Consider the following 25289-nt stretch of genomic DNA (forward strand, 5'->3'; position numbering starts at 1 on the left):
TGCAGAGTACACCATGTGAAATGCCAGCCTGGATGACTCACAAGCTGGAATCAAGATTGCCAGGAGAAATATGAAGAGCCTCAGCTATGAAAGCGAAGAGGAACTAAAGAGCCTCTTGAGAGTGAAAGAGGAGAGTGACAAAGCTGGCTTAAAACTCAACATTCAATGAACTAAGATCATGGCATCTGGTCCCATCACTTCACGGCAAATAGATGGGGAAAAAGCAGAAACAGTGACAGATTTTATTTTCTTGGGCTCCAAAATCACTGCAGACAATGACAGCAGCCATGAAATTAAAAGATGCTTGCTCCTTGGAAGAAAAGCTATGACCAACCCAGACAGCATATTAAAAAACAGAGACATCACTTTGTCTACAAAGGTCCATATAGCCAAAGCTACGGTTTCTCCAATAGTCATGTAGGAATGTGACAGTTCGACTACAGAGAAGGTTGAGCACTGAAGAACTGATGCTTTCAAACTGTGGTGCTAGAGAAGACTCTTGAGAGTCCCTTGGACTGCAAGGAGATCAAACCAGTCCTAAAGGAAATCAACCCTGAGCATTCACTGGAAGGACTGATGCTGAAGCTGAAGCTCCAATAATTTGGCCCACTTGATGTGAAGAGCTGACTCATTGGAAAAGACCCTGATGCTGAGAAAGACTGAGGGCAGAAGAGGGCCACAGAGGATAAGATGGTTGAATGCCATCACCAACTCAATGGACACGAGCTTGGGAAAACTCTGAGAGATAGTGAAGGACAGGGAAGCCTGGCATGCTGCATGCGGTCGCAAAGACTCAGACATGACTTAGCTACTGAACACACAACCTCATGGTAACAGCTAGCTGGCACTAAGCATATCTGCCCCCCTTTAAAGGGGACAAGCGCTGGCCCACTCTGTCCAGACTCCTCCCTTCAGGACTACATGTTTCCTTTCCTGGTTATGGCCTGGAGCCTACAGGACCCCAGGGCTTTTTGACTTAACACTCCCCCCAACATAACTTTTTTCTTAATTTTTACTGAGTATAGCATTCTTGCCTGGGAAATCCTGTGGGCAGAGGAGCCTGGCAGGCTACACAGTCCATGGGGTTACAAAAGAGTCAGATATGACTTAGCAACTAAAACAAGTATGACTTTGCAACTAAAACAACAACAACACAATTACACAGTTGCTTTACAATGTTGTGTTAGTTTCTACTGTACAGCAAAGTGAATCAGCTGCATCAACACACCTTCTTGACCATGGTCGTCTCAGATGAATCAAGTTTGGCTCTCTTGGTATCAGGTCCATCTTCTACTCCTTGACTGACTTTGGCAACTTTGGTTTTCTCCCTAGAGGATGACAAGCGGGGGAATCGAGTTTTACTCTGTGAATTATGCCATGAGAACAAAAAGAGCATCACCAGCTCACTGCATGGAATGGATGGTGGTTAAGAGCAACATCTCACACTGATCTGGGCTCAAATCCCAGCCCAGGAGCCAAGACCACCTGATGTGGCATTTACCTACTATGTGGGAATAATAACCTCTGCAGGATTATTAAGAGAAATAACCAATTGTTAGCAGACTGCCAAGCACATAGTATGTTCTCAAGAAATGCTGTAAACATTCCCTGAATTCAATTCCTCCCATCTACCATGGGGAGCTCACCTTCAAATAATCTGGCCTTCTTTTCTCTACAGTGACTTCTTTATCCATTTAGAACATGCTCAAAGACTAGATTTTCTTAAAGCCATCACACATTAGAGTTACAAGAGATTCTGAACATGTCTATCCTTCCCCCATCTTGACTTCACAGGCAAGAAACCTGCAAACTGAAGAGAGTTCAGGGGCTCCCCTGAGAAGTTCAATGAAAGAAAGCAGTTCCTGTCTTGACTCCTGGTGGGGGCTTCACTACCACACAGGGTCTCTCTTTATCCCTCATTGGAAAGGCGGTGGTCAAAAGTCACAGCCCCCAAACCAACTCTTGTCATCTTACAAGAATGGTATCATCACCATCTTTCATCTAGAAGCTGTAGGTTCAAAATATGGTAGGTCTCATCATGTGAGACTTATCAGGATCTGCAACCTCAAGATGCAAGAAGAGGTCTGTTTGTTCCACCAGAGCTGCCTCTGGACCCTAGAGATGTTCCAAGGTAGACTCTGGCTAAGAGTGCCTCCAGAGTTGCCCATCTAACTAATTAGTACTCAGTTTTATTAGCTCTCAAACCTAAACACACACAAGCCCAAGCTGGGGAACAAATGTATACAATCTAATCAAGTCGTTCCTAAACAGAAAGCAAAATCAGTCTGATCCAGACTGATCAGACACCCCTGTGGTGTGCTTTGATCACCTTAGAAATGCCTGTCTCATGATCTAGAGCAACTGTTTCCAACCTTTTTGGCACGGTGTGGGGTTGGGGGGGCACCGCCAGTTCTGTGGAGACAATCTTTCCATGGTCAGGGCAGGGGATGGTTCAAGTGGTAATGCAAGTGATGGGGAGCAGGTGGTGAAGCTCTGCCCACCTCCTGCTGCACGGCCTGGTTCCTAACAGGTCAAAGACTGGGACCAGTCGGGGGTCTGGGAGTTGGGGACCCCTGCTCTAGAGGAGACCATCAATTTGGAAGGCAGGAGCCACATCTCCTACAATTCTGAACACACAATCTGTGTAGTCAATAAGCTGTTAACTGATTTCCCAAAGTTCTAAGTCCTAAAGTAAAATACTTTTCTTTAACAGGTCATTTCCTGTTGCCGTTGTGCTGTTCAATCGCTAAGTCACGCCCAACTCTTTTCAATCCCATGGACTACGGCACACCAGGCTTCCCTGTCCTTCACTATCTCCCAGAGTTTGCTCAAATTCATGTCCACTAAGTCGGTGATGCTATCTAACCATTTCAGTCATTTCCTACCTGTGAATAAAAGTACATTTTAAAATGCTATGTTCTCTCCTTCTTTCCCTCAACTTACTCTACAAATTCATGCTCTCCAAGATTGGCAAACGTGTATCCATGGTAGCCAAAAACATCTCCTGTAAAGAACTTGATGCTATTTTTGTGACAGATCTGGTCAACTTTCACTATGACGTCCCTGGAGCAGCAAGTCAGACATACCTGCAGAAGAAAAGAAAGTGGCTGCATGTGAGTTAGGCAGACCATGACTCACCACCCAGATGTCTAAATAAACCGTAATGAACAGTCTCTCTGGGCATGTCTAAAGCCGGTTTCAAACTGGTACAACAGGTTCTTTGGATCCTCAGGTTAGAAGACAAAAGAACAGTTGCAGGCTTCAGTGTGCAGAAAATGTAAATTATCGAGACTATCATTTCACGTTCCGCGACCAAAATGAAACACGTTGAGCTATTAAGTAACAGGCACTCAATGAATTTGTTTCCCCTAAACCATGAACATACATAAACCACACTTCACAGTTTTCATGAAAAGACAGTAATATAACTCAGAGTAAGTTATTTCTAAATCATTACACCTATTAAAGTCTGATTAAGCTACAGCAAGAAACAACACCAGTTTTTAAAATTTACCCAAAGGTCATGTTTAAATACAAGGGCATTATTCCCCCCTTTCTTTTGACTGATGTGTGATGATAAAGAAGGTAAACAAGTCCCATTGAGATTATTTTTCCACAGTTTTCGATGTGAAACTTAATCTGAATTTAAGGACAAAAGAAAAGGTTATAGCCCAAGTGACCTCCCATTCAGAGTTAAGACAATGAGCTGGTGATTCACTCAGGGGAATCATCAATGTTGCTCTGAGGCCTCCAGGTCATGTTCCAGTAAGTTGAGGTATTGGAAACGGCTAAGTTTTACTGCACAGGACACCATCTTTTCAGGAAAAGTTTTGTGATCAGGAGCAGAAGACAACTTCTAAATCGTACATGTTTTCTTCTGAACAGAGAAAGTTGGAGAAGAAATTACCAAAGGATGTTTTCACTTGATAAACCTCTTTGCTGCTGCCTGGGAGCCTGAACACTGACATAATTGCTTCAGAGAAACATGTGTCTCCACTGCCATTCAAAGGACGCAGCCACCCAGGGAGAAACCAAATCTAAAAGACAAGACAGGTGCGGCTGAACATGCACACTGTCTCAACGGAGCTCTGCAGTCAAAATCGAGTGTGAAAACCTATGAGGGCCAGTCAAACACGGCTCAAACAAGTCACGCTGGCCCTGTGAACATGCCTCAGATTAATACAAGCAACAACCCCTTGTTTTGGTTCTAACAAAGCTTTAGTGGCTAGAAGTTCAAGGACACCTAGAGAAACCAAATGTGGTTGCTATGGATAAAGAAATGAAGGATGACTTATGTCCAAATGGAAAATGTTCCAATACCTGGACTTACAAAACAGAGTGAAAAAAAATCTTAAAGGGACAAAACGCACAGATGAACCGTCCTTTGAAGCCCACATTTGAATACATGCACATATGAGATACAACGGCGTGGAAACCAAACTCAAATCCTAACCTCTCATGTAATGGGTCTTTCATTGAAAAACCAAGCAGATCATCTCTGACTATTACATGGTTATCCAACATTTACTAAGCTTTTCCAGGGCGGAGGGAACCATGTCTGAAAGGTCGTGTAGACACTGAAGCAGAATTTCACTTATCCTTTCACCTCTGCAGAGATTTGGCAGTAAAATCAAGTGAGGTCGGATATGCTTCATTTGGCTTATGACTGCAGTGATTCTGTCTAGTTGTCCATGGCAACATGGTCAAAGCGGCTGTGTGGAGGAGAGAGATATAGACAGACCAAGATCAGGTGTGCTCTTTCAAAAGACAAAACACAGACTGGAGTTTGATATTTCTAACAAAAAAATGACTCTGCTACAGAAATTAATCACCAACTTGTTAAGTTTTTGGAAGAAAACATTTGCAGTGAAATGTATTAAAGCTGTGTGCGGAGATTCTGCAAGGAAGACAAAACACCAATGATGAAAGCTGGTCTTGGAGGAAATATGCCCAAAGAAGAAACCAAAAGGCAGCAACTCACAAGCAGCTAAAGCAGATTCAACAGCCTGGGTCTGCCTACCCCCCACACACAGTAAACTAAGGCCACACACTAATGAGGCATATATGGACTAAGGTAATATAAGACTTCACCTAACTAGGGCAACAGCTTGGGTTGCCCAAGAACCTGGTTCGGGTTTCTCCTTAAGATAGTACAGAAAAACCCGAAGCAACTTTTTGGCCCACCCAATACTAAAAGCGAAGAACAGAACAGCCTACAAACTATATGGGGGAAAAGCTCAGATTTTCGAGTCTAATACCCCAGGGGACCTAACATACATACAACTAGGGCTTAATTCCTCCAGTAGACTTTACATTCTCTATGAAACTTACAGCATCAAATTGGGTGAAAAATGACTCCGGTTTCTTTTCTATATTCTCAGTGTCCACCTTCACATCCACCATGGGGTTGAGATTCTGTGCTCGCTCCAAAGAGGCTTCAGCCCTGTTACGGCCAACAGACCCAGTACGGATCAGGAACTGGGCTCCGGGGTCTTCTGGAGATACCTAGGAAGGAATTTTTTTTTTGAATATTTGAATTTGGCAGGAAATAACAAATGAACTTTTCCATTTTATTTTTTTAATTCCTTAATGAATTTGTTACAGTGTGTCTTGTTTTATGTTTTGGTTTTTTGGCTAAGAGTATGTGGGATCTTAGCTTCTGGACCAAGGATTGAACTCCCTGCATTGGAAAGCAAAGTCATAACTACTGGACAGCCAGGGAAGTTCCCCTGAACTTTTCCATTTTAAAGAGTAACTAAAATATCTACCATCTAATTGTATTACGACTATTTCTATAGGAATCTGTCCAACGCAGATTCCCTATATTCTTTCCTCCCGAAGCTTTAAAACAGACATTTAACTTTTTTTTCTTTTTTAAACTGGGCATTGATGGTTAAAGAGCACCCCCTTGTGTTTATAATGAAAATTCACTCTATAAACAAAAAAGTACATGCTTTCTTAATTTTTAACTGCCAACAAAATGACATAATCATGAGTGCTAAGAATTGACCAAAAATACCTACCATGTGCCCAACTTGAAGCATTCATAGAAAAACATAAGTAGCTTAAAAGATGCACTCCCTGCCTACAAGTGGTTTCAAATCAAACCGATGCAAAAATCAGACACAATTAAGAACGCTGGAAACGAACTCTTAAATTCAATTAAAACTCAGAAAGGAGGTGAGATGAGCAGAGGCTGGAGCAGAGGGACAATTTCACTCGGAAGGCTGGACATCACCAGAAGAGAGCCTCAAAGACAGATAATATAATCCCCTGATAGCCACAAGTAGGATTAGATTCCACTGTTCAAAATGCATTTCTTCACACATCAAACATCTAATTTAATCATTCATCTCCATGGATGACCTCACCACCTTCACCAAGACTGGGCTCAGTAGAGGAAATCCTGCTCTCCTGCCAACTATGCACAGCACACACTGTCCCTAGGATCCTGTCTCCAAGCACACGGCGCTGGTCCTCCTCCCGCTTCAGGCCAGCCGTCTAACAGTACCTGTGACCCATCCTGGGATCTCACAACACAGAGAGATTGTACATCATAGCGGTTTCTGGAATAATCAAGCTTGGATTCAAATCTGTGATTCAAATCCCGGCTCAAGGACTTAAATGTGTGATTTTGAGCAAATATGAAGAAATCCCATGTAAAACGGGGCTTCCCTGGTGGCTCAGAGATTAAAGCATCTGCCTCCAATGTGGGAGACCCAGGTTCAATCCCTGGGTCGGGAAGATCCCCTGAAGAAGGAAATGGTAACCCACTCCAGGATCCTTGCCTGGAGAATCCCCATGGACAGAGAAGCCTGAAAATGACGACCTTACTAGAAGCAATGCACTTACTCAACACTCTGCCTGGCTTACCTGGGTCATCTGGGCCTTGCTCCTTGGCCTCTCAGCTCCCAGCTCTCCTTCCCCCTCACCGGACACCCCAGTCTCTATATGGCCCTCTTCAGTGCAGCTGTCTTCAGGATTCCATTCAGAATCACTCATATTTTCACTCTATGTAGCTCCATAAACCAACTCCATACCTTTTAGTATCTACCAAAGTCTACTGTTGTTTCTCAAATTGCTTTTACTGATACAGACGTCCTGATCCATTTGAGTCTTATGTTAAACTGTCCACTGGATATTTCCTGCTGTAGATCCCAGGGGCCAATCATATGTGATTCCTACATTTGTTGTCTTTGTTGATGAGCCCACCAGTCACCCATTCAGTCACCAGAGCCAGAAACCTGGTCTTCGTATCTTCGACATTTCCTTGACAGCAGCCACCAGGTGACGGGACTAAGCAGGTGGGCTCTGCCAGGAGTCGGGGCCTGGGTTCTGGTGCTCCCACTAACTACTGAGACCTTGGGTGGGCCATGCTTCACCTCCTTTCCTTCTGTTTTCTTATGTGTAAAAGAGGGATGATAATCCCTGCATCTCAGAGCTGTTTTGAAGACTAAATGATACACTACACCTACCGCCCTAAGCACAGTGTCCAGCACCTCCAGTCCATGGCAGCGGCCGTGGTTACTCCTTGCTTCCCCATACAGAATCCATCCGCCCCTACCACCTAAGCACCTCTCACCTCTGGGTGCTTCTCGCCATCTCTATCATCACTGCCATTCCTCACTCTTTCCAACTCTCCTAAACTACTAAGGCAGCCTTCTAAGTAGTCTTCTGTCCCATGCCTTGTGCCATCCAGTCTACAGGATATCAGTGATCTACACAAGGCCCAAAGCTCAGGCCCGCCTCGCCCATCTGGAACTCTCCGATGACTCCACGCCACCGAGAGAAGTAGGGAAGGCTCATAGCGGAGTTTACCAGCAGGCCCTTCGTGACTTGGCCCTCACCTGCAATCTGCACCCTCACCCCCATCCCTTGGGCTTCATGCTCTACAAATACCAAACTGCTTGTTATTTTTGATTTCTACCATGCTGTGCTAATGTCCCCTGCCTAAAACACAGCCCCTCTAACCTTGAAAAATCTCTACTTGTTTTTTAAGACTGAGTTTACCACTCCGGGAAGCCTTTCATGTCTCCCTGACACAACCTGAGTCAGGGAGCCTTCTCTGGTTTCTGGAAAAAACTGAGAATGGGAAACAAATCTTGTGCATCCCTCCCTTCCCCCCACCTCCCTGCACCACATGGCATGTGGGATCTTAGTTCCCAAACCAGGGCTGGAACCTGCACCCAGAGTCTGAACCACCAGACCACCAGGGAAGTCCCTCTTGTGGACTTTTCTATTGCCCCTACCTAGACTACTCCAAGGCAGCCAGCAGGTGTTCTTGGATGCGTGCTGATGTAACTGAAATGAAGAACTCTAAGGGGTGGGAATGAATATCTTCATTTTATAGATGTATAAACTAAGTCTCTGGGAGGTTAATGCCCTTGCCCAGCTTCAGAAGGTGGGACTTGAGCCCAAGTCTGCACGATTCCGAAGTTTTTGCATCATGCAGCACTGTCTTCCTGGGATGTCTGTTCAGTTCAGTTCAGTTCAGTCGCTCAGTCGTGTCCGACTCTCTGCAACCCCATGAATCGCAGCACGCCAGGCCTCCCTGTCCATCACCAACTCCCGGAGTTCACTCAGACTCACGTCCATCAAGTCAGTGATGCCATCCAGCCATCTCATCCTCTGTCGTCCCTTTCTCCTTCTGCCCCCAATCCCACCCAGCATCAGTCTTTTCCAATGAGTCAACTCTTCACATGAGGTGGCCAAAGTACTGGACTTACAGCTTTAGCATCATTTGTTCCAAAGAAATCCCAGGGCTGATCTCCTTCAGAATGGACTGGTTGGATCTCCTTGCAGTCCAAGGGACTCTCAAGAGTCTTCTCCAACACCACAGTTCAAAAGCATCAATTCTTCTGTGTTCAGCCTTCTTCACAGTCCAACTCTCACATCCATACATGACCACAGGAAAAACCATAGCCTTGACTAGATGGATCTTTGTTGGCAAAGTAATGTCTCTGCTTTTGAATATGCTATCTAGGTTGGACATAACTTTCCTTCCAAGGAGTAGGCGTCTTTTAATTTCATGGCTGCAGTCACCATCTGCAGTGATTTTGGAGCCCAGAAAAATAAAGTCTGACACTGTTTCCCCATCTATTTCCCATGAAGTGATGGGACCGGATGCCATAATCTTCGTTTTCTCAATGTTGAGCTTTAAGCCAACTCTTCACTCTCCACTTTCACTTTCATCAAGAGGCTTTTGAGTTCCTCTTCACTTTCTGCCATAAGGGTGGTGTCATCTGCATATCTGAGGTTCTTGATATTTCTCCCGGCAATCTTGATTCCAGCTTGTGTTTCTTCCAGTCCAGCGTTTCTCATGATGTACTCTGCATGTAAGTTAAATAAGCAGGGTGACAATACACAGCCTTGACGTACTCCTTTTCCTATTTGGAACCAGTCTATTGTTCCATGTCCAGTTCTAACTGTTGCCGCCTGACCTGCATACAGATTTCTCAAGAGGCAGGTCATGTGGTCTGGTATTCCCATCTCTTTCAGAATTTCCCACAGATGTCTGTAGTCAGGGACAAAAGCTCAAGCAAACTGTAAAAGGCAGAACTACTGAGGCGTGCTCGTGAACTACGAAATTTATGAGATGGGCATCAGGCTGGGTAAGCTGACTGGGACCAGGTTACACGAAGGCAGTGCTTCTCAACCCTCCCTGACTTTTAGACTCACCTGGGGAACTTTTATTCTTAAATAACTACCCGAATATTCTACAGCACAGATGGGACTGAGAACCACGTGTTAGGCTTTTGAAAACCAGTCAGAGGAGCTAGGCCTTGCAGCGGAAGCCAAGCAGAAAGCACCACCAGCGCTCGCACTGCAGAGCTAAGGGGTGGCTCCGACACTGAGTGGCGTTCGTCCCCAGGCTGAGGCGGAGGCAGAAGCAGGCTACTCGCCCTCAGCGTTCTCTCCTGGTTCCCCATGCTCAGATCACACAACCAAATGAAGACGCTATCGGCCCACTGTTGTTTTGTTTTTCCACACCAAGGACCTCCAAGTTTTGGAACCATCCTTCCCTGGGTCTCCACTCTTACCCTCTCTTGCTGTTCAGTTGCTCAGACATGTCCAACTCTCTGCGACCCCAGGGGACTGCAGCATGCCAGGCTTCCCTCTCCTTCGCTACTACCCTCTCTGCTGCTGTGGCTGCTGCTAAGTCGCTGCAGTCATGTCTGATTCTATGTGATCCCATAGACGGCAGCCCACCAGGCTCCCCCGTCCCTGGGATTCTCCAGGCAAGAACACTGGAGTGGGTTGCCATTTCCTTCTCCAATGCATGAAAGTGAAAAGTCAAAGTGAAGTCGCTCAGTCGTGTCTGACTCTTAGCGACCCATGGACTGTAGCCTACCAGGCTCCTCCGTCCATGGGATTTTCCAGGCAAGAGTACTGGAGTGGGGTGTCATTGCCTTCTCCATTACCCTCTCTGCTACTGCTGCCGCCAAGTCACTTCAGTTGTGTCCGACTCTGTGCGACCCCATAGATGGCAGCCCACCAGGCTCCCCCGTCCCTGGGATTCTCCAGGCAAGAACACTGGAGTGGGTTACCATTTCCTTCTCCAATGCATGAAAGTGAAAAGTGAAAGTGAAGTCGCTCAGTCGTGTCCGACTCTCAGCAACCCCATGGTCTGTAGCCCACCAGGCTCCTCTGTCACAAATTCTTCTTCTGGGTGAGGTGTTCCTGCCACTAGGGGGCACTGTGGTGCCAATCACCCTTCAAGGGAGATGGTAACTCCACCTTACAGACAAGCAAGCTCAGTGAGGGGACGGGAGTCTCCACCGGCAGACCATGTAAGATATGGTGGCAGTGAATTCAAATCTGGCGTCGGCACTGTCAGTCTCCACGGCTACAGTGTCATTAACGCCAGCCCTCCTCTTTCACAGCCCCGAAGGGGCAAGCAGGAACACACACCATCTCCATGTGTTTATACTGAGGGGTGGAGACCGTGAAGGACAGTGATCCCGCGACAGCGCATCTCACCTGCTCATGATCCAGCATGGTCAGTCCTTTCACTCCAGCCAGGATGAGATTCTTGGCGATTTCAGCCCCGAGTCCCTTCATGCCGACAAGAAGCACCTGGGAGGCCCGAAGCCTACAAGGCAGACATTGTTAACAGGATGAGAGAGAACATTGGAAGTACCGCGAATCACTGAAGAACAAAACAAGACAAAGAGAAGTAACCTTGGTTTTCACTGAATGCACTTAAGCACCAAGACCTCAGATCTTGGAAAAGAGACAGGCTCCACTCTATCCTACAGAGAACAACTCATTCAACAACTGTTTATGGAGCACCTACAATGCCAGGCACCCCTCTAAAGTGTGGAAATACAGCAGTGAAAAAACAGACACACTCCCTGCCCTCTCAGAGCTTGTATTTTGTAGAGACAAAGAGAGACACATAACATGTCCAAAAGTGACGAAAATCAAGCGTGACGTGGATCAGTGATGGACGATGCTACTTTTGTCAGCCTGATCGTGAAGGCCATTCCACAGAGGTGCTGAGCAAAAATTAAAATGAAATGAAGGACAAGCACACAGGTAGTATTTGGGAGAAGCACGTGCCAGGTAGAGAAAACAGCCAAGTGCGAGAGCCCTGAAGCAGAGGGGTGCGCGGCATGTTCCAGGAACAGGAAGGCAGAGACAGCGGCTGAAGAGCAGACAGCAAAGGGAAGAATGACGGATGAGGCTGCAGAGAGAAGCAGGGCTCACACCATGAAGGCTCTTACAAAGGCACCGTCAGGACGCTGGACTTTAAACAAGATGGAAAGTCATGGAGTGGGGCCGGGGGGGCGGTTAGAAGAGTGTCCGAGTTGAGAGAGGACGATGGCTTGGACTAGTGTGACAGCAGAAGAGAAGGGGCACTATTTAAGCTATCACACACAAGATGGCATGAGAAAGGGGACATCTGGGGAGTGTTTATACCATTCTAAGTCTGTAGGGTGACAGAAGAGGAAGCTTAAAGTAATCAGAGGCTAGGCTATATCCCAGGAAGTCTGGACTTAACTGTGAGGTCAGCAGAAAGCAGCAGAGGTCCACGATCCCTTATGTGAAATTCCTGAACCAAAAGTGTTTCAGAATCAGAATTTTTCCAATTGGAAACAGGAAATAAAGAGTTTGCATCATGAAAAACCCCATCAGGGTCTTTCAGGTCTTAGCACCTTGTAATCAAACCCATTAATATTTCTGCAGCAAATCTATGATTATTCACACTGACAAGGATGAGTAAGAACTAAGAACAGTCACACATAAATTCAGGGTCTGCTGGCCAATGAGTCTGCTCCTAATTTAGGAAATGAGTCCATTCTCATATAGTACCACTACAGGGAGAACATGCAGAAACTCTTTTCCAAAAATGGTTCTAATAATTATGGACACTTGCATGTCATCAGGCTAGAAATCTTGAATGGGAATGAGGGCTGATAAAATCAAGTCCTGCACTGATTCTTGATGCTAGCAGATTTGGGATTTCCTTCAGTGGTATGCTCAAAGGGTAAAATCAGAGGGAGGGAAAGAACTCTGACAATATTTCCCTCAGAGACATATGTCTGGTTCCAGCTTGTTCACTATTGTTCTTCTACACTGCCCTGCCACTGCCAACCACACCCTAGCAGAGAGGAGCCTTTCATGCGACAATTCCACTTAACCAGAGTAACTGGGCAAAGGACTTATGACATACAAGCAAGATAAATAACAGAGATGCTAGCAATGAGGGGGGTCTCTTATTACAGGTTGACAGCATCACACCAGCAGCGGGAAGGAGGAAAGAGGCTATGCATCTTTCCAGAGGCACTCTGATCCCTCCAGAAACAGCACAGATAATAAACAAGCAATGTTTCCAAAGAGGATATTGTGCACAGATCAACCTTTGACATCAGACAGGCTGAGCAGCCATGCATTCAGCGGTACCTCCCAGGTCTCTGCTGTCACTGTTCTTCATCTCCCTTCACCTGGCCCCGACACTGCTGTGCCTGGAATTCCAGGTTTCATGGTCCCTCTTAGTCTGAGTGATGGTCTTTTCTGGTTTGGCTGCTCCATCACCCCAAGGATATAGCTAGACCAGCCCCGCTTGCTTTTGAGAAATTGATGCCCCCAAACCCACTAACTTCTCAGGCTCTGTTCTCCTTGCCGTTCCTTTGGCAACAGGCAGGGCCCAGCACTAACGCCCTTCAGGGGTGAAGACTTGGGTTTGAATTCTGGCTCTGCCACTTCCTAACTGGTGACCCAGGCAAACTGAGCCATCTCTCTGAACCTCATTCCATTCATCTGTAAAATGGAGACACCCATTCTTACTTTGTATCATTAACTCTCCCCAAAGACCTGGTCAAATGTGTGCAAAACCACCTAATGTAGGCCCAGCCAACTACCAGATGCTGAATAAAAGTTACCTGAACATCTCTTCAATCTCCACTGCCTTAATTACAAAAGGGCTCAGTGATCGATTTGATTCTGATTAAAAAAAAAAAAATCTGACAGAGAAACAAAATTTAAGCTGACGTTTAAATCCATTCAGTCTTGGCTCTCTCCCATTTCCGCCACCTTATCTTCCACTACTACCAGCTTCCTCCCAACATGCCTTCAGTTCCCCACCTGCAGACTTTAAATCGAAGCACTGCACCCGGCTGACACGCACACCCTGTCTTCCTCCCTCGGCCTCGCCTAGCCTCTCCTGCAGACTTCAAATCCCGACTCAGACACCATTTCCTCAAGAAGTCCTTATCACAACCGACTCAGTGTTCTCTCTGAAGTCTTCAAGCGCCTGCTCCATATAAACACCTCTGACAGAAATCCCATGGAGCCCACGGCCTCTCCAGGATCCCTTCATCCTACAGAGCTCCTCGGACTCTGACTGCTCAGGAGGTTTTTTTATTCAACTGCCAACAACACCGAATATCATGGTATGTTTTTAATCCTTAACCATTCTAGGGCCCTGAGAGGACTGCTTATTTCTGGCTCAATTAGATGAAAAACACTTAAAATAGTACCTGGCACGTAGTCAGCACTTAAAGAATGTCCGCTCTCATTACTCACTCTAAGGCAGGAATTGCCTTCTGGGAATCAAGCCTACAGAAATACTGAGGTGGGCCAAAACCAGGCACACTGATGTTCGCGGCAGCATGGGCCACCACTCCACAGCCACCACCCTACCCTGGCCTCCGTTTCTCACCTGTAAAACCGCAACACCCTGATACCCAGCCTCCCTGCTCCCATCCCTGCCCTCTGCAAGCCGCTGTCCCCATCTCAGGAAGAGAGAGCTCCGACACCAGATCATGCCACTCTCCTGCTCAGTCCCTTCAACGGTTCCCAGGCCAGCTTGGTACCGTCAGCCTTGCCATCTCATCCTACTCTCGCCCTTGGTAATCGCCTACAGCCCGGCTGGCCATCCTTGATCCTAGAAAGCGCCGCCACGTCGGCTCCCGCTGCTGGATTCTGGCATTAGCTGTTCTCTCTGCTTCTTCCCCTACCTCAAACATGACCTATTCTTCAGGTCTCAGCTCAACTGTTTCCATCTTAAGAGAGGTCCACACTGGCCACCTCATCCAAAATAGGTCCACATCTGGAGTTATGCTATTTGTTCATGTGTTCATTGCTCATTCCTCCATTAGAGTGTAAGCGAGCTTCAGAAACCACAGTATCTCTAGCGTCTATGACTGTGCTTGGAAATATATGACACTGTTAATCCAGTAGCTGTTACAGATACAGCAAAAGAAATCCCAGCAGAATTACATAAACCTGGTAGATAGCAAAAAAATAAAAAAACAACAACAAAGAATAGTTAACAGTCAGTGAACACTCACCCTACCACCCACCTCTGTTGTAAACTCTTCACTTGTATAATGCCATTTAACCCCCATGAGGATCTCATGAGCTGGTGCCTTGCTATCCCTACTCTGGAGCTGAGCAAACAGGGACTAAGAAGTGAACTAGCTTACACAGTGGTTACACAGCTAAAAGTAACTGACAGAACCAGCAGCAGAGAAGGGCAACAACAAGGCGGAGTGACTAGGATGGTGGGCTCAGAGGCCACGGCGCCCTGGTGTGCACCTGCTAGGAAAATCAACGTGAAAGTCATTCAGTCACGTCCAGCTCTTTGCGAGCCCATGGACTGTAGCCCGCCAGGCTCCTCTATCCATGGAATTCTCCAGGCCAGAATACTGGAGTGGGTAGCCATTCCCTTCTCCAGAGGATCTTCCCAACCCAGGGATTGAACCCAAGTCTCCCACATTGCAGGCGGATGCAGGTGGATTCTCTACCATCTGAAACACCACGGAGGCCCAAGAATACTGGAGTGGATAGCCTATTCCTTCTCCAGAGGATCTTCTCGACCCAGGAATTGAACTGGGGTCTCCTGCATTGCAGGTGGATTTACCAGCTGAGCTACCAGGGGAGCCCGTGAGGCAGTCATAAAACAGAATGAAATACCAGTAGTTGACACTTAGGAAACAGTTACTGAGGGACTTCCTTGGCAGTTCAGTGCTTAAGAATCCACACTTCCAATGCAGGGGGGCATGCATGGGTTTGCCCTGGTCAGAGAACTAAGATCCCACATGCCTCGCCACGGCACAGCCAAAAAAAACACCCGAAAAACACAATGTTTGAATGCCAAGCCATGTTCTAAGCAACTTATGTGTATTAACTCTGCAAGGTTGGTAGTATTATTGAAGGAGGAAACAGAACAGGCTCCATCTTGAAAGCAGGACTCCATCTTGGCCCGGACTGTGGACTTTGAGCTATATGCCCAGTATCTATGGAAATGACATACCAACTGGAAAACCAGACCCCCGGGATGGAAGAGCCCCAGGGCCTGTATCTAGACTCTCCGTCTCCTAAAAGAATACCCTAATTATCTGCGCAACCAAATAGAATCATAAATTCTATTATGCTTATTGGAGTATGACCACAGGACTATTGATAATTATCTTCTGTTACCTACCCAGGCTTAAGGCATATGAATCACGGGTTAACTTTGATTGTATCTTTCTTTTCCTTTGTTCAGACTAGTTTCAGGGAATTTGGGGGGTGGCTTTGGGCATGTACACTTAGGGTATATAAGGTTTTCACTAAAACTGGTCGGGGTCCTTGGCTAAGAGGAGACTCTGCCTTGGGCCCACCGGAGTAATAAACTCCACTCCACTATCTGCATTGTCCTTCTGAGTGAGTTTGTTTCCCAGAACGCGAGGCTACGTTATTAGTCTCATTTTACAGATAAAGGAAGCTGAGAGTGTCAGACAAAATAATGCAGCCCCACTCTCGCCACGTCCATGCCCCTAATTCCTGGGGTCCATGAATAAATTACTTCAGGACAAAAGGAATTTTGCTGATGTAATCAAATTAAGCATTTGGGGGAGGGGCAGGGGTAATTATCCTGGATTTTCCAGGTGGGTCCAAATAATCACAAGGGTCCTTTAGAGAGGGAGACAGAAGGGTCAGAGGTGGCGAAGTGATGACAAAAGCAAGGGCTTTGCTCAGAGAAGAGAGGCTTGAAGATGCTTTGGAGATGAAGGAAGGGGCCACAAGTCAAGGAATGCAGGTGGCTTCTAGACATTAGAAAAATCAAGTAAACAAATTCTTCCCAGAGCCTCCAGAGAGCACAGCCCTGCCTTGACTTTCATTTAGCCCAGGGAAACAGATTCCAAACTTCTGACCTCCAGAATTTGGGCTGCTGTAGGCCACTAAATTTGTGGTAATCGTTACAGCTGCCAAAAGGAAACTAACCCATTGAGGCACGGAGTTCTTAGGGACCTTGCTGAAGATAAAACAGCTACCCAACAGGCATTATTTTGTCTGCCACTCTCAGCTTCCTTTATCTGTAAAATGAGCCTAATACTACCAACCTTGCAGAGTTAATATATATATTCAGTTGCTTAGAACAGTGCTTGGCATTCAAAAACTGTGTTTTTTGGGTGGTTTTTTTGGCCATGCCGCAGCATGGGATGTGGGATCTTAGCAAAGCAGATATCAACTTGCACAATACTGCTCCAGAGTCTGCTCATCAAGTTACATGTCTCTCAGGATTTAGGCTCCATACTTCCAAAAGATGCGGGTTCAATTCCTGCTCTGAGGGCTAAGATTCCATATGACTGGGGGCCAAAAAACCAAAACATAAAAGAGCAACAATATTGTAAGAAATTCAATAAAGACTTTAAAAACGGTCCACATAAGAAAATCTTTGGGAAAAAATAAAGTTATATGCCTCTCTATAGCAAATAAATGTAAAGTCACATTATGACATATTGTGTACAGTCTATCAGTAACAATAATAGTAATTACTATCCACAGAGGGCTCACAGGGTACAGGCACTGAGCTAGATATGTACATACAGTGCCTCACTGAAACCTTGATTATGGTTCACCATTTTCCTCTCTCAGAAAGCACACACACGCTAAATGTTGCATATAGTTTCTCTCCCTAAAAGGCAAGGTGGCTCCACGGGCCCCAGCATGGGCCATTATGTTTCCATAGGAAAGGATTCATGCCTATCCTGAGAAAGGAAAAAAACCGAGGTTCAGCAAAGATGTCCAAGCTCTCACAGCTAACAGGTGTCCAGCACTGGGGATCCAAATTCAGTTTTAACCAGGATCTGTGCTCTTCTTTCCCTCTTTCAACATCTCCCCCATGCTGCCTTGCATGTTGTTGCTCAGTCGTGTCTGACTCTTTGCGACCCCATGGACTGCAGCATGCCAGGCTTCCCTGTCCTCCACCATCTCCCGGAGCTTGCTCACACTTGTGTCCACTGAGTCAGCAATGCCACCCAACCAACTGGTCCTCTGTCATCCTCCTCTCCTTCTGCCCTCAATCTTTCCCAGGATCAGGGTCTTTTTCAATGAGGATAAAGTAGGTTCTACATAAGCATTTGTGGATTCACTTCCCTCTAACTTCTGGTATAGAAATACCTTTTAAATTTCTGGGAAGGAAGGAACCAATCTTTATACCATAATCTAAATTCACAAAACATACTGCAAAGTAAGTCAAGCCAATGAACTTCACTCATGATTAAAAATTCTGAGACTACCAAATTCACATTCAAACCACATTTATTGAGAGTCTAATGCAAAAATCTTGTATAGGACTATTTCTAGTAGGGCAAACACAAAGTCCCCAAGGACAGGCAGAGCTTTAGCATATCTGAGGAACAGAGGGGTTCAAGGACCGTTAGCTTGAATGGAGAAAGCCAGGGAGATGCAGGCAAGGACAGACAGGCAGGGCAAGAAGGGCACCAGATTTAAAAGATCTGAGCACTCAGAAAATCACCGGGAAGGCTTTGAGAAGGAATGTTAAGATGTTTGTTTGTTTGTTTTTCATTTAAATCAGTTTGGCTACTAAGTGCAGGATGGATTATAAGGAGTCAAGAGTGGAACGGGGAGACCAAGGAGGAACTGTAGAGGTGATCTGAGATGATGGGTATAATGAAAAAAGGCAGGTGAGATAAACCTTGAAGCAGAGATCTGAGGACTTCCCAGCAGACTGGACGAAGACAGAAAGGACAGAGATAAATAAAGAGCTCCTAGGTTTCTGGTCAGTGCAACCAGATAAATGATGGGACCACTTGGCAGATTTGACCATTTCCTGCTTCTAAAAATACTTCTCTTTTTCAATTAACAGTACAGTTGTTGTTGTTTAGTTGCTAAGTCATATACAACTCTCTGTGACCCCATGCCAGGCTCCTCTGTCCATGGGACTTCCAGGCAAGAATACTGGAGTGGGTTGCCACGCCCTCCTCCAGGGGACCTTCCCGACCCAGCGCTAGAACTCAAGTCTCCTGCATCTCCTGCACTGGCAGGTGGATTCTTACTGCTGAGACACCAGGCAAGACACACAGTACAGAACTTGTCATTTAAATCTATGATCCTGCTCAATCCAACTGCCTATTCATTATACTTATATCAATGTCTTGTCAGAATCCAAGATACAACTTAAGACTGTTCCCCACCTCAATCTGCTTGGGCAAACCTGCTCCTCCCACAGTCTAGCTTGTCCTTCTGGAGTTTCCTGGCATCCACAGACACCTGCTGTATCTTATTTATCACAACCCATTTCCTACTTAGTTCCTTGTCTTTTGTGGCTGTAATTTATATTTGTCAAATAATGGTATTTGTGCATGGACCCTATTCGTGCTTCATCTCATTTCTCTTTTTTTTCCTGCACTGTACAGCATGTAGGATCTTAGTTCCCCAACCAGGGACTGAACCCAGGTCCTTCACAGTCAAAGCCAGGAGTCCTAACCACTGGCCCGCCAGGAAGTCCCATCTTTCTCAAAAATCTTATAACGTAGATTGTTATTTTCATTTGATACGTGAGAAAACTGAAGCACAGAGAAGTTATGAAATGTATCCAAGGTTAGATAACTAAGAAGTTCTGGATTCAAACTCAACTATTAACCACTACAAGATGGATCCTTATATGAAACCATTAGGACTGGCCTCCAGTACAAGCTCAGTCACTTTCATGACAACTAGGTGCCCATGGATCCAACTGAAGTGCTGTCTCAACAGCAGCTGTGTAGGATAATGAGTGTTTCCAAACAGCGAAGTTTTGGGGAGTCCCAATCCTGTAAGGTTAAAACTCAACGTTGAGTCCTTAAAGATTTAGTCACACTCACCCCTCCTTTGTGCACACATGGGACCTAAGGCCAAGGAACTGTGTGACGCACCCAAGGCCAGAGAGCCAGTGAGCAGAGCCGGGAACTGAACCCAGGTTTCTGGACTTCCCAGGTCTTTGCAGTGTACAACCGTTCCATCCACTCAACAAAGCACTGGGAATTTCACAGTGACCAGTCAAAACCCACATCTCAATTATCGGACATTTCAAAGCACCTACCCTCACAGAGCTTATCTTCTATTTCTCTCTTCCCAGGCACCTTTCTTCCTCACTCTGAAACAGGGGATAAATGGGTCTCTGGCACAAACGCAATGCAAAACTACTGAAGCACATGGTCTGAGAACGACCAGGGCTGCCAGCTTCAACACTCTCCTTTATGTTACTTTAATTGAAAGAATGAGCCCCCTCAGGGTGGCAAATGAGCTATCATGGAAACAGGCAGTGAACCTGAAGTTAGCAGCTTAGATAGAAGTCCAACTTCTATTTACTTGGTGCGTGACCTTGGGAGAGCTGGCTCCCTTCCCTGAACCTCAACCACAACATGGGCTGGGGACACACCAAGAGCTGCAAACTCACATGCTTTGGGCCGGGCAGTTCCATCAGTGATTGAAGCAGAGCTGACGGAGACGATGGCCACATAAGCTCTCTGTAAGACAGGCAGCCTCCACTTCGATCCAACCGATATAGGGATAGATGCTGACCTTACTGTTTGTCTGACCTTAACTACTTTTCAAGACATAAATCAGAAACTGTGACATCCCCTTATGTGGGGAGCATGGAGAGTAGTTGGGAGACAGAGACATTTTCCCAACTTCTCATTAAAAAATTCCAACATACAGAAAAATAGAAAGCAGAGTTAATATTTTGCCCTGTTGGCTTCACCCATGTGCTGACGAGGCAGCACTTCACACCTTTAGCTTGCAGCTCCAAAAATATGATGTTCTCCTTCATAACCACACTACTATCACATCTAGAAAATAATTCCCCAAATCGTCTAACAGGACTAAATACTCAAATTTCCCTATTGCCTAAAAGATATTTTTTATAGAAGTTTTCTTTTTGAACCAGGATCCAATTAGGATCACACCTTGCATTGGGCTCCACCACTTTACTCTCTTAATTGAGAACAGTCCCACTGCTTGCTTTTCCCATGACACTGACTTCTGGAAGAGAACCAGGGCAGCTGTCTTGTAAAATGTTCCACATGCTGGACATCTCATCATTACCTCAATAGTGTCCTTTAACCTGTTCCCCTGTTCTCTAAAAACATGATTAGGGTAAAAGATATTTGGTAGGAAAACATCAAAGATGATACATTGAGGTTCTTATATCACCACATCAGAAAATACATTATTACATATTTCTAAGTGAGGTCGATTTTATTCTTTCCATGCTCAAATTGTCCCAAATTTGGCCAATTCTTTTAGAATTTTTAATGCTGGCAACTAATTTCAAAAAAATTAAAACACTGTATGAGAGAGACACCCGTTTTTAACCTCCAGACTGTATGAGTTCCCCTGAAGGCCATTTTTATTATAATTTCTCTCCCTTACAGTTCTCTGACAACCCTGGTCCAACATGACAGAGTCAGAGGCAAACCTGTAGCCAGAATGCAGTTGTCGATTCCCAGGCTGCTTTCTATTTCACGAAGTTGCTCCAGTCTCCGAAGCTCTCCTACCCCACCTGGAGTTCCCTTAGAGACGAATCAGTTTGCTTTGTGGTGCTTCCTTCCTTTCTGAACAGAGGAGGAAACCACTGCCTTCCTTCTCCAAAGAGCTCCTATGAGACTCAAGAGCATTTTATCAACTCTGTAAGACTGTCTACAAATCTATAGCTCTCAAACGATAGGTAACCCCTTCCTTCCCCCAGGACCCTCAGCCAACCCTTTACAGGTTCTCCACTGAGCTCAGTACATCTCCATTTCCTCAGAATAACTCCAACCTCCCAAGAATTCCTTACCCTGACTCTGATTTGCCCCTTAGGTCTTCTCTCCCTCAAGAGCCCCCATCCATCCTTTATTGCTCCTCGGATAAATCACTGGTTCCTAAGCCTCTGACAGCTCCCTTTAATCCTCACCGACACTACACCACTTCAAATAAGACCTACCTGCTGCTCCTAAACCCTTGGATCAACCCTTCCAGAACATCTAGGATTCGCGTCCCAATTCTTTAGGACCTCCTAATGCTTCAATCCTTCAATCAGGAGACCCTAAGTTCAATCCACCCCACCTATGTCTTCAGGCCCATTCTCATTATTTAATTACCAATCGTCTATTTCAGGTGCCTCCAACCCTCGGACCACTGCTTACTAATACCTCATGATGTACCTTCCTCCACAATCAGAGAAGATTCCAGAATGAGCCTGAAGTAACCCCCACCTCACCCCCCCACACACACACTCACACAAAAATTCTACAAGCTCTCACCCCTCAAACTAAATTCTCGTGACCTGCCTGCCTCCCCGATCCTTCAATCAAGTAATTCTCCACTTTGTACTCCCTCACATCACATAATCACTCCCCATCACCCAGACCTCATCACTGAACTCAACCACTTTCATATTGCTACTTATATGTCTAGTAAACAGTTAAAACCTAAGTCCAAAAGTGAACTCCCGATTCTTCACACCACACCTCCAATTTCCCCACCTCACTCAGTAAAGGCACTTCCATCTTTCCACTTGCTTAGGCCCAAAACCTTGGAGGCATCCTTGAGTTCTGTGTTTCACACCCCACACATTGAATCCTTCAGCAAAGCCTGTTCTCTCTACCTTCAAATTGTAAGAATCTAATTTGACCCCTTCTCTAGAGTTCCAAGCCGTCACTACTTCCGTCTCAAGAGGATTATTGCAGCTACTTCTTAAACAGAATCCTTCTTCCCACTTCTGCACACTCGAACAGAGAAGACTGATCCTTTTTGAACACAAAGCAGATCGTGTTACTCCTCTGCTCAAAACTCTCCAACAGGTTCCTCAGCACTTAGTATTAAAAAGCTTCCCCTGGTTTGGTTCCAGCCACTTCTGTTGCTCTGTTTTGCCAAGCATGCCCTGGCCTCCAGGATTTTGCTGTTATCTAGGCTTGGAAGGTCCTTCGAGATGACCACACGGCTCTTTGGCTCCTTCCTTGCATAGAGAACCGAGGCTCAGTGTTACCTCTCAGATAACTCCCCTGGCCACCCTATCAAAGCAGCTCTCCCACTAACACAACACTGTAAAGCAACTATACTCCAGTAAAACAAACAAACAAAAAAAAACACAACAGGGTTTCCCTGGTGGCTCAATGGTGGAGAACCCGTCTACCAATGAAGGATTCGATCCCTGATCCGGGGAAGATTCTACATGCCACGGAGCGACTGAGCCTGTGTGCCACAACTAAGCCCTAGCTCTAGAGCCCAGGAGACACAACTACTGAAGCCTGAGAACCCTAGAGCCCCCGCTCTGCAACAAAAGTCGCCACAATGAGAAGCCCACAGAGCAAGGAAGACCCAGCACAGCCAAAAATAAATAAAATTTTAAAATAGCTCTTCCACCTCACCATCCTCTGTTGACCCTCTTTTCCTGCTTTATTTTTTCTCCCTGGCTCTTGCATTGCCCAATATTTTGCTATTTCTTTAGGTTTACTGCGTTCCCCACAAGAATGTAGTCTCCATCGTTCATTGACACCCGCTCAGTGCCTACACCGGTGTCTGTGGTAGGTGCTCAATAAATATCTGATCAAATCCATCACCTCTTTGAAAGACTTCATCCCCTCCGAAAATTACTCGCCCAAGACGAAGGCATGCCCAATCCTGTCCTCTCTGGAGGCATCCCCAGATCTACACATAAGCAGCCTCTTCGGGTACCTCCAGCGCCCCGAGACCCTCCGAGCCTCTCGGGATGCCCATTTGAAATAAAGTGCTCCAAAATTCCTCAAAAAAAAAAAAAAAAAAAGTCCTCATTCTTTCAGACTGGCCCACCACTTAGAGGCCACAAGAATGAATCCAAGTTCGCATCTGTTTGGCTCGCCAGTCTCCCCCAGCGTCCAGCCGAGACGAGGTTCCTGCTACCTATGAATGAATCAACTATGCCCCCCCACTTCACCGTTTCCAGGCATTCCTCCCCTCTCCTAGTCCGTAAGCCCGCAACCCCGATCCAAACCCCACCATTACTCCCTTCGGGCGTCGAGTCCCTGAACCTCCCCTTCGAGAGGCCGCCAACCCCTCGGAACGACCCTCCCACCACCTGGGACGTCCCTGCTTCCCAAAGCTTCTGAGGAAGCAGACCAAATCTACCCCCTCCAGTCCTCTCAGGAGGGCGCCCACGCCTGACACGATTCCCGCCTGCTCCTTTCAAATGAAACCGTCCGGCTCCCCGAAGGCCGCCAACGCCTCAGGCCAGACGCCCCCTGCAGATCCTCAACCACCCTCCCCCCGCCTCCACAAGCCGCACCAGCCCTGACCGTTTCTGGGCCTCCAACCCCCAAAGACGGATCTGCCGGTCATACTGCGCCGCCTCCTCCTCGCTGATACCGCCGCCCGCCTCCTCCTTCTCCACCATGGCGCCGGCTCTAGCTGCCTGAGCTCTGGTCCCGCTCCCGGCAACCGCCAGCCGGCCCCACACGCCGCCAACCGCCGCCGGCCGCGCGCCCGGGAGGCGTCTGCGCCTGCGCCACGAACTGCGCCTGCGCAGTACCGCCTCCAGGCGCCCCACCCCCACCCCGCCCCGTCCCTGGAGTCGAAACCACGTGGACCTCCTTAGCCGCCAAGGCGGGCGGGACACAGCCAGTCATGTGACGGAGTCTGTGGCCAATCCTGGCCAAAAATCCCCGCGGCTTCTAGCCCCACGGGGCTACCCAGCTGGTCGTTTGTAAAGCAAAGGAAAGTGAAGTTGCTCAATCATGTCGGACTCTCTGCGACTCCATGGACCCTAGCATACCAGGCTCCTCCGTCCCTGGGATTTTACAGGCAAGGGTACAGCAGTGGGATGCCATTTCCTTCTCCAGAGGATCTTCCCGACCCAGGGATCGAACCCTGGTCTCCCACATTGCAGGCAGACGCTTTACCGTCTGAGCCACCAGGGAAGCCAGGTGGTCATTTGTCGTCGCTTAGTCGTGTCTGACTCTTTGTGACCCCATGGAATGTAGCCTACCGGGCTTCTCTGTCCATGGGATTTTCCAGACGAGAGTACTGGAGTGGGTTGCCATTTTAATTCAGCAAATATAATGAAATCGGCTGAATCCTGGCAACGCGGGAGTTGTGAAATAGAGTGGCGAGTAAAATAGACAAAGCCCTGCCCTCATGGAGCTTACATTACACTGAAGAGAGCCCAAAGCGGGGAAGGGGGAGGGGAAGTCAGGCCCTCAGTAAATGTTTTGGAGAAAAGTAAAACAGAATATGGGACTAGAGGGTGACAGGAGCGGCCAGAGGAGGTCTCTCAGAAAAGGTGACATTGAGTAGAGAGCTGAAGGACCTGCAATAACAAGCTATGTAGATGGAGTATTTCTTTGGGGTGGTGGGGCCAGCAGGTGCAAAAGCCCTGAAGCTGGCACATGTGACATATTTGAGGAGCTATGGAGAGGGGAGGGCAGATGGAGCAGAGTGAGAGGGTGGCAAATGGCACAAGATTAAATCATAAAATGAAGCAGGTGGGAAATCACTAGGACTTTTTTTGTTGTTTAGTCACCAAGTTGTGGGGCTTCCCTCCGAGCTCAGTCAGT

General features: G+C 46.7%; 1 protein-coding gene across 4 annotated transcripts in view; it reads right to left on the minus strand.

The window, feature by feature from the left end:
- The window catches only part of SAE1 (SUMO1 activating enzyme subunit 1), a 62269-nt gene extending 38040 nt beyond the window's left edge, over positions 1-24229 (minus strand). The window contains exons 1-5 of one of the 4 annotated variants that reach the window (XM_027515359.1): positions 24033-24229; positions 10981-11092; positions 5332-5505; positions 2944-3086; positions 1229-1328 (exon numbers count right to left, since the gene is read on the minus strand). In XM_027515359.1, the coding sequence (XP_027371160.1) occupies positions 1229-1328; positions 2944-3086; positions 5332-5505; positions 10981-11092; positions 24033-24130 (627 nt within the window). In that variant the 5' untranslated portion in view covers positions 24131-24229. The remainder of the gene's footprint in view (positions 1-1228; positions 1329-2943; positions 3087-5331; positions 5506-10980; positions 11093-24032) is intronic. The other 3 variants (XM_027515362.1, XM_027515358.1, XM_027515360.1) reach the window with 3 other exon arrangements.
- Between the last annotated feature and the right edge of the window lie 1060 nt (positions 24230-25289).

Source organism: Bos indicus x Bos taurus, chromosome 18 (assembly GCF_003369695.1).
Source record: "Bos indicus x Bos taurus breed Angus x Brahman F1 hybrid chromosome 18, Bos_hybrid_MaternalHap_v2.0, whole genome shotgun sequence".
Lineage (NCBI taxonomy): Eukaryota > Metazoa > Chordata > Mammalia > Artiodactyla > Bovidae > Bos > Bos indicus x Bos taurus.